Source organism: Arvicola amphibius, chromosome 14 (assembly GCF_903992535.2).
Source record: "Arvicola amphibius chromosome 14, mArvAmp1.2, whole genome shotgun sequence".
NCBI classification, from domain to species: Eukaryota; Metazoa; Chordata; class Mammalia; order Rodentia; family Cricetidae; genus Arvicola; species Arvicola amphibius.
In genome coordinates, this window is record NC_052060.1 from 18,367,423 (window position 1) to 18,376,541 (window position 9,119).

General features: G+C 50.7%; 1 protein-coding gene across 2 annotated transcripts; it reads left to right on the top strand.

Moving 5' to 3' along the window:
- The first annotated feature begins 350 nt into the window (after positions 1-350).
- On the top strand, positions 351-8,497 carry Kcna2 (potassium voltage-gated channel subfamily A member 2). 2 transcript variants are annotated; one of them, XM_038311911.1, is made up of 3 exons: positions 351-469; positions 2,290-2,623; positions 3,043-8,497. In XM_038311911.1, exon 3 carries the CDS (start codon positions 3,210-3,212, stop codon positions 4,707-4,709), a length of 1,500 nt encoding a protein of 499 aa, XP_038167839.1. In that variant the 5' UTR covers positions 351-469; positions 2,290-2,623; positions 3,043-3,209; the 3' UTR covers positions 4,710-8,497. The 2 variants fall into 2 exon arrangements, with proteins under 2 accessions (XP_038167839.1, XP_038167840.1); XM_038311912.1 differs by lacking the exon at positions 351-469 and adding an exon at positions 762-839.
- The last annotated feature ends 622 nt before the right edge of the window (positions 8,498-9,119 follow it).

A 9,119-nucleotide genomic window follows, 5' to 3' on the forward strand; every position in this document is an offset into this window, starting at 1 on the left:
TGTGTGTCCCCCCCCCCCCAGCCTGGCCCCTCAGTTCAGTCGCTCCTGCTGTTTTCCCAACCCCCACCCGGTGAGGGGCAAAGACGGCCGGCAGGTGAGTTTCTACCACACTGCAGCCAGGCCCTCACCTGCTGCCTTGCCCTGAGAAGCCAAAGCTGTGCTGGGTAAGATCAAGGTGGAGCTCAGGGCTATAGGAGAGGGGTGTAGAAGCCGAAGGTCAGGGGGCGCGGAGGAGGGCGGGGGGGGGGCGGGCCTGGGGTCTGCAAATCCTGTCTGGCAGCATCTTAATAATAGCAACACCTCTCCCGTGGGGCTGAATCCCGCCTCAGGCCTGGGATAGTTAGTATTGATCGGTTCATCTTGCCTACTTCATTATGTTGGCAAGAACCACTCCAGAGCTCCTTAACTTCTGCGCTCTCCACCTCTCCCGGCCCAGGCAGCACCTAGTTGAGCTCTGCACGGAGTTCTGGTGGGTAACCTACGTTCTGCCAAAGAATGGGGTGCTTTCTTTGTGGTAGGGGTCGGGAACAGGGGGGGTCTAACCCGGTGGCCAGCTCGGTGGCGCCGGCGAGCGACACACCTCGCCGGCTCTGGCCCCGTCGGTCCCTTTAATTCGAGTTCGCTGCGGGGCCAGGTGCGGCGCTGCGTGGCGCGGTGCGGCGCGGTGCGGCTGCGGGCGGCGGCCGGGCGCTCCGTACGCGCCGCCCGCGGGACTGCAGAGTCTGCTCCCGGCTGGCCGCCCGCACCCCGCCGCCACCACCGTCACCGCCCGCTGCTCGGATTCTGCCGGCCCTGGCTGTTACCCAGGAACATGGAGGCTCGGATACCCATCTGCAAGGGTAAATCAGTGTCCGGCGTTCGGTTGCGCGTGCTACCATCCTTGCCCGGCTGCAGCGCCCCAGAGGGGCTGCAGGGCACCCCGGTAGTCTGGGCGGGCGAGCTGGTGCCCGACCCCTGCTGTCGACCTGGAGGGCTATGGACCGCGCCGGTCACGGCGGGTGGGGTGGGGGGACTTTCCCCTTCTGAAGAGTGCATGGAATGGACTCGGGGACCCTGTGGTCTATGCGTGACTTAGGGCGGAGGGAGCAGATTGGGGGTGGCGGGTGATGGGAAGTGCAGCTGACTGCATAGCCATGTCTGGTAAATAGTGGGTGGGTAGGATAGGACCCGAATCACTTGGGTCCTCCCGGTTGCATTTGCCTCTTGGCAACGGAGTAAAATAGGCTTCTCCGCAGTCGCTGTTTTTCCACTTAGCCGAGGTGGTGGGCTGCCGCGGAGTCCCCTTGCCTAAGAGGAAGCTAGATCTGGGGCAGCTGCCCGGAGAAGCCTACTCTGCACCGTCAGAGTTCAGGCTCCTGTGTATTTTCGGGTGGAGACGTGCACCGGTGGTCCCTCAGCTGGACCTCGCAGGCACCAGCTAGGCTGTTCTCGGGCCCGCAGCGGGAGCCCACTGCACTGCGCAGGAAGGGGTTAAGGTGGCACGCTCAAGCCGGCCGTCGGCTGCAGCCTCCGGTCTACTGCGCGGATTCCGGCGGGAGCGCGCCCGGCGGAATCCCGGCCGGAGCCCTGGGCGATGGGAGAGGTCCCAGACCCCTCCCGGTACTGAAGTCGGCAGGATTGGGTCGGCGGGGGGCCAGCCCGGAAGCCAGCTTCCTCTAGGCTCCCCCTCTCCGAGAAGCCAATCTTCCTCGCAGCCTGGCAGCTTGAGCGTTTGTTCTGTGCTTCCCTGCCGAGATGTGAGGGATTTTCTCTTGGGAAGAAATCAGTGGTCGAGTGCGTGCCCAGCTCAAATGCCATCCTACCCAAAGCAAGGCCTGAGGCCTAGGGATCCCGGAGGGAGAGTAAGTTCAGCGACCCCGGCTATCCAGCCTTCTAACAGAGGCTATCTGGCTGTGTGCTAGGGGGGGTGGGGGGGAGTCTTTCTCAAGCTGGGAAGGAGTGTGTGCTGGGGGGAGGAGGAAGGATTGCTTCTTCGCCGGGACGTAGCTAAGGTCAAAGAGGAAAACCCTCCTCTTGGGAGATAGGTGTTCTGACACCAGGATGGGAGAAAGCTGTGTCGCTCCTGGTGGCAGGAGAGAACTAAGGGGAGAAAGTACTTCAAGCTGATGAGAAGAAAGGCTCACCCAGGAGAGGCTAGGAGGGTACAGGGTAGTTCTCTGGGTCACTGGCCCCATGGAAAGTAGGCACGGGGGTTGCCACTCGCAGAGAGGGTATCTGCCAGAGTGCTTCTAACTCTTGGTTTCAGCTGCCAGACAACCCTGGTTTCCACCTTGCTGTTGTGTTTTCCAGGCAATATCACACCTCCTAGGGACAACCCGGAGAACTCTGGCTTTTGCTGAGCTGTGTGTCTTACCTCCTTCCTTCCAAAGGCTTCAGACCCAGGCTTTGCTCTGCTCAAGCCCTGAATGCTCCTGGCCAGGCATCAAACTGTCCCTCCAGCCCTATCCAGCCCTAGAACACACCTCCAGGACCCGGAACCTGCCCTCCTGCTCAGGATGACTCACCATTATTCCCAGCTCAACTGAGAAGATGTGACAGGGAGCTGAGCCGCCTATCTGTGTATCTAGGATTCCTGTAGCATCTGATCAGCTCTTCAAGGAACCTCAGGCTCCTGCCTGGCCAGGTAAACCAGTCCATTAATAGCAGCTTATAGAGTTGCTAGGGATGGTATCAGGGACGAAGACCCAGGCCCCAAATACCCTACCATGAGTACCTCCTGTGGTGCAGGTGTTGGCAAAACATTAGCATAGTGCCTGGCAGAAGGCTCCCTTCTCCCTATGGAGCTGTGTCCCAGGGTGCTGTGTGGTACAAAGGAGCCTGTCTCTGTCACCTGCCCCCAGTGCATACCATTCTATAACTGAAAGATCGTTCCCTGAACCCTACTGATCCCCAGACAAGTTACATAGCAAAAGTAGTGTCAGGGGCGGGGCTGATGGTATGCTAGTGTTTTTTCTGAAAACGAGAGATGGGGCCTCAAATGCAGCTCATGTCAGGTTGCCAGTGACTGGCGGTCTCATGCCCTTACCTGCCTCTGTCTTTCAGCCAAGCGAGGCTGTGTCTCCAGCTCTCAGAGGGCTCTGGGGCTCTCCTGCAGGAGCACAGCCTGATGCTTCTGCGTTCCCTCGGGCCCAGTTACCAGCACCCTGAGCTCCCTGCTGCAAGCAGCCGGACAGACGGCATAGAGTAAAGCACACTTCTCAGCCCCAATTATGACAGTGGCTACCGGAGACCCAGTGGATGAGGCTGCTGCCCTCCCTGGGCACCCACAGGACACCTATGACCCAGAGGCAGACCACGAGTGCTGTGAGAGAGTAGTGATCAACATCTCAGGCCTGAGGTTTGAGACTCAGCTAAAGACCTTAGCCCAGTTTCCAGAGACCCTCTTAGGGGACCCCAAGAAGCGGATGAGGTACTTCGACCCCCTCCGAAATGAGTACTTTTTTGATCGCAACCGCCCTAGCTTCGATGCCATCTTGTACTACTACCAGTCTGGGGGCAGGTTGAGGCGTCCTGTGAATGTGCCCTTAGATATCTTCTCTGAAGAAATCCGGTTTTATGAGCTAGGAGAAGAAGCAATGGAGATGTTCCGGGAGGACGAAGGCTACATCAAGGAAGAAGAACGTCCTCTGCCCGAAAATGAGTTTCAGAGACAGGTGTGGCTTCTCTTTGAATATCCTGAGAGTTCAGGGCCTGCCAGGATTATAGCCATTGTATCTGTCATGGTCATTCTGATCTCCATTGTCAGCTTCTGTCTGGAAACCTTGCCCATCTTCCGGGATGAGAATGAGGACATGCATGGTGGTGGGGTGACCTTCCACACCTACTCCAACAGCACCATCGGGTACCAGCAGTCCACCTCTTTCACCGACCCTTTCTTCATCGTAGAGACTCTCTGCATCATCTGGTTCTCCTTTGAGTTTCTGGTGAGATTCTTTGCCTGCCCCAGCAAAGCTGGCTTCTTCACCAACATCATGAACATCATTGACATTGTGGCTATCATACCTTACTTTATCACCCTGGGGACGGAGTTGGCTGAGAAGCCGGAGGACGCCCAGCAAGGCCAGCAGGCCATGTCACTGGCCATTCTCCGTGTCATCCGGTTGGTAAGAGTCTTTAGGATTTTCAAGTTGTCCAGACATTCCAAAGGTCTGCAGATTCTAGGTCAAACCCTCAAAGCCAGCATGAGGGAACTGGGCCTTCTGATATTCTTCCTCTTCATCGGGGTCATCCTCTTCTCTAGTGCTGTCTATTTTGCAGAAGCTGACGAGCGAGAGTCCCAGTTTCCCAGCATCCCGGATGCTTTCTGGTGGGCAGTCGTCTCCATGACAACTGTAGGCTATGGTGACATGGTTCCAACTACCATTGGGGGAAAGATAGTGGGTTCCCTGTGTGCAATTGCAGGTGTGTTAACCATTGCCTTACCAGTCCCTGTCATAGTGTCTAACTTCAACTACTTCTACCACCGGGAGACAGAGGGAGAGGAGCAGGCCCAGTACTTGCAAGTGACAAGCTGTCCAAAGATCCCGTCCTCCCCTGACCTAAAGAAAAGTAGAAGTGCCTCTACCATAAGTAAGTCAGATTACATGGAGATCCAGGAGGGAGTGAACAATAGTAATGAGGACTTTAGAGAGGAGAACTTAAAAACAGCCAACTGCACATTGGCTAACACAAACTATGTGAATATTACCAAAATGTTAACTGATGTCTGAGGAAGCCTATTAATGTACTCACAGCTCAGCAGGACGAATGCAGATGTTGCATAATAGCCTGCATTGTAGTCAGTGTCCTACAGTGTGCATCTGGTTCTGCATGGAAAGCAATAGTCGTGCAAGTGACTTTTGACCTTTTGATTTTCGATTTAGAACACAGAATATTTATCAATGGCTTTTATGAAATCTTCATCACTGACGTACAGGTTTCCAAAGATGGGAGTCACCTATGGAGCTAGCATCTCATTGGCACAGTGCCGCCCCCTCATAGCCAGCACACAATCCGTCCTATCAACACCATCCTAACACCCAAACTAAAGGCAAACACACCTGGCAGGTGCCTTCTCCCTGCCACACCCTACCACCCCACTTCAGCCCACCCACCCCTGCACAGAGGAGCACTACCTTGGCTTAGTTTGAAAGTTCTGGTGACTACTCCAAAGGTCATTCCCATTTTTGCCTTGAAAAGAACACACAGTCCTATGTGTTGGAATTACTTTGTGTGTCACAGGCTGGGGTTTGTAGATTGCAGTTGCCAACTAGATGCTCCGGAGGCTTATGTTTTGTAATGGAGATGCAGCATTCTGCTTTTTCTCTGCAGTGTTGGCGTGGGGGAAGCCCAGGGGGTGGGGGAGGGACGGTTAATATGACCAAATATGAGTTGTCAAGTTTTATATTTGTTCCCTTAGGCCTATGGGGAGAAGCTACCGAATTCGGGGACTTCTCAGCTTCAGATACCATTTTCGCAAGCTTCAGGGTCACAGAACATGTTCGATTTCTTCCCTTACTCTGGAGTTTGCAGACATCTGCTTTCCCGATGGTGTAGCCCTGCTCCACTCCAGTGCAGTGGAGTGTACCAGTCATGCAATAGAGCTGCATGGGTGTTCACTGCATGAATCTCAATATTTAAAACACAGAAGATAACCTATCTTCCTAGTAGCCTATACAGTATTCATATGTAGAGTATTAATAGCCTTGGGATGGTATTGACCTATGCTTTTTTTCCCATCAGAAGGCAAAAGCCCTCCATCAGGGAAAAGAAAATAGACTATTTGGAATGGGGAACCAAAACTTCCGGCTGGCCTTCCAGCCCACCCATCTCTGTTCTTTCAATGGGAGCAAAGACTCTGCCACACCAGGAGAATGAACAGAAAAGTCAGAGTCTAAACACTCACGTGACTGAAAAGTAGGTAATTAATCCAGTCATGGGTATGACTACAAAGTTTACCAGGACATTGATCCTGAGGACAGGCAGATCTATGGGTTCAATGTACATAAATATATATCAGCTATCTATCTTTCTCTCTCATGTGTTCCTCTAGTAAGCTATAGAAAATTGCATTTGAACATTGTATAAGCTTATGCAATATTTTGACACAGGGCAATTTATGCATGTGTTTGACTATGTGCACTAGAATATATATATACAAGTGTGTGTATATGTACATTATACACACACACATAAACACACATATATATATTCATTCTCTGGAGTGCAGATTCAGGAGCAAATCCATTGCTTGGTGGGTTGGTTGTATAAGAAGCCCTATGGGTACGTTAAAACCCACTGAACCTGGGTTTGCTGTCATTGGCTCAGACACACTCCAGTGTTCATGGATTCCTAGACATTAGAATTGTCTTTCTGCCCTCCATGTGCTGCAGCTTCAGTTTCCCATGGCTGAAGCTTGTCTTACTGAGTGCAGTGCACAAGGGTCCTATAGCCCTCACAGCTCCAGCTATCCTGGGTCAGGCCCACCCCAGGCCTCCTCTCTACAATTCATCCCATTAATCATTTCCATTATTATCCTCTCCCCCATTTGATTCTCTCTCATTTGCCTCTGCATCCATCATTTTCATGAACCTGTCCCTAGGATGGATCCTCTGCTTTGAAACCAAGGAATAAAACTCCTTGGGAGCAGATTCTGCTGATCTGGACTTAAAGGAAGCCTCCTATTGGTGGAAATTTCCAAATTCTGGAACCAAGGGATGGATTCCCTACACAGCCCAAAGCATCATTTTCATTACTAAACTCAGACTCTCTCCCTAGCACACTGGTAGTAAGAGCTGCCCTTTAAAAAATAAGAGTTGTCCCACCTCAAAGAGACGTGCTTGACTTTGATGACTCCCCATGGGAAAGCCTTACCCTCTCTGAGGAATGGATGGGGGTGAAGGGGGAAGGTAAAGGGAGCAGGAGGAAGGGAGAAAGTAGGAGCTGAGATTGGTATGTAAAATTTCAATTAAATAATAATAATAAAGGAATTACCCCCACCCCCAAGAACAGGTAAAGAATAAATGAACACTGTAGAGCCTCAATGTAGAGAATGTATTGGCCTTAGAAAGTGGGGGACAGCTTGTGCCTCTTCATGCTACTTTTCTTTGTCTTTTGACACAGTGGCTTAAATTCCCCAAACACAACAAATCATAATCAGACTGTTCAGAATTGATTCCAGCCCAGTCATCACTGTTCACTAGTTGGTACCTACAGTTGTCTTAGGAGAGGGGGGGCACCAGCCCAGGGTGCTAGTCCAGGGTGCTCATTAGTTCCTGGTCACCCACATCCCCAGAGGATCCCACGCCAGACACAAAGCCTCCGTGCTTCTCTTCTTCTCCTTTGTGGGAGGTGGTGCTGAACTTCATAACGTGGGGTGGGAGGGACATACTGGAGGGTAGAAAGTTAAAGCAACCCATACAGAAGTCTAGGTAAGGGGAAGTTACCTATTCACAAAATCCTTGGCCTGGCAACCATAAAATGTGCACACGCATGCATCATAAAATAAACGATACGTCATTGTCACACAAAAATATAAAATATGCAACATATACGCAAAATACCCATAGGCCAAAATAATATAAACAGTATACAAATAAGAGATCTACAAAACAAACACATCGCCTAAACGTAGAATGTGCATACCAACAGAGAATATCTGCAAGAAATATATTTAGCCTGTGTGCAAACACACAGCATACAACTCATATGCAAAATACACAAATCCAACTGGGGGGACAATGGATATACATCAAAATGCATAAATGATGTTTTGTCATTGTTTCTTCATACGAGCTCAGCAGGTATACGTAATGCACAGAGTTATACTAGATACACACAAAAAGCAGTACCCATGCCCAACAATACACACAAAATTTAGACATTGAATCACTAATCATGTGTACACTTCCACATCTAAAATGTGATGGACAAAGGCAAGGGATCAGATTTAATTGCTTTTCCTTGCCTATATCAATAACCCTCAACATTCTCCAAGGAGCCTCTTCTTTGACATCCAGCCTCATTCTTGAGACAGGACTCCTGAGGTTTCAAGCAGAAAGATGGGCCACTACATCAAGCACTGAAATCTCCTGGGTTGGCTACCATTCACCTTCTTTCAAACAGCACTCAGAGTGTAGGGTGTGTGGAATGACCTGCAAGAACTAGCAACCTAATATGGGCTTCCATGATGTTCCTTTTCTTTCAGAGAAAATCCACACAGATGACTCAGTCTCCCCTCCAAGTAGCCACAATCTCTGGGTTTATCCCTATTCTCTTGAAACAGTGATGGCTCAAGAAACTATAGGGTTCTGGACCCTAAGCCTGGTTGAAATGCCCCAACATTCTTTGAGCCAAAAGATCTTATTACCCAGCCTTCCAAAGTACCTCTTTGTCTGGAGCCACGTCAGAAACTTGATCCTCTATATGGACTTAGCTCCTAAAATGAGACACCTTTTCTTGCTCATGGCATTTCACTCACTCTTGGGCACAAATCCAATAAATCAACTCTTGATCGCCATCTCTGAGTGTTCAGTCTAGGCATGCTTCCCCAACAGGGCTCCCAGGGAAGCCTGACCTCCCATTCAATTGTGGTGCCTTGACAAACCTGCAGACAAATTTAGCTGAAGTAAAATGTGACGAAGGACGCTAACCTATGGCTAAAAGAGCGTTAACAATCTTTAGAGGACCTGAGTTTTAGCCTCTATTCTAACACTAGATTTAAACACTTTGTAAGATTACCCACCATCATAGAGCACCAGGGACTGCTTCTTCCTGCTCGTAGGACCAGGTAGGGCCTGAGTGTCTTTTGGCAAAAGTTTTATGTAGCCTTGGATCAAGTTTCCTGGCTCTACTTCTACGATTCCAGGTTTATGAGCATTTCCTTCAAGGTTCCAGAGAGGAGACAACAAGAGCCGAGAATGGTCTTGTGGTCCAAAACTTGTACACCGGGACTTGTGTTTCCAAAGCGAGATACCAATTTCCACCCTAACTTTGTGAGATGCTCTGTGGCCCCGGACATTTTAAAAGTTGGGGTTTCTGGGAGGTTGGGAAGGAAGGAGTCCAGGAAAGGCAGAGAAATTGTCAGGAAAGAGAAAATAACTGAGCAGTTGACTTCCTAAGTAAGTTTATCAAGAACCATG

Coding starts and splice junctions, on each gene's coding strand:
- Kcna2 (XM_038311911.1), top strand. CDS start 3,210: ATGACAGTGGCTACCGGAGACCCAGTGGATGAGGCTGCTGCCCTCCCT.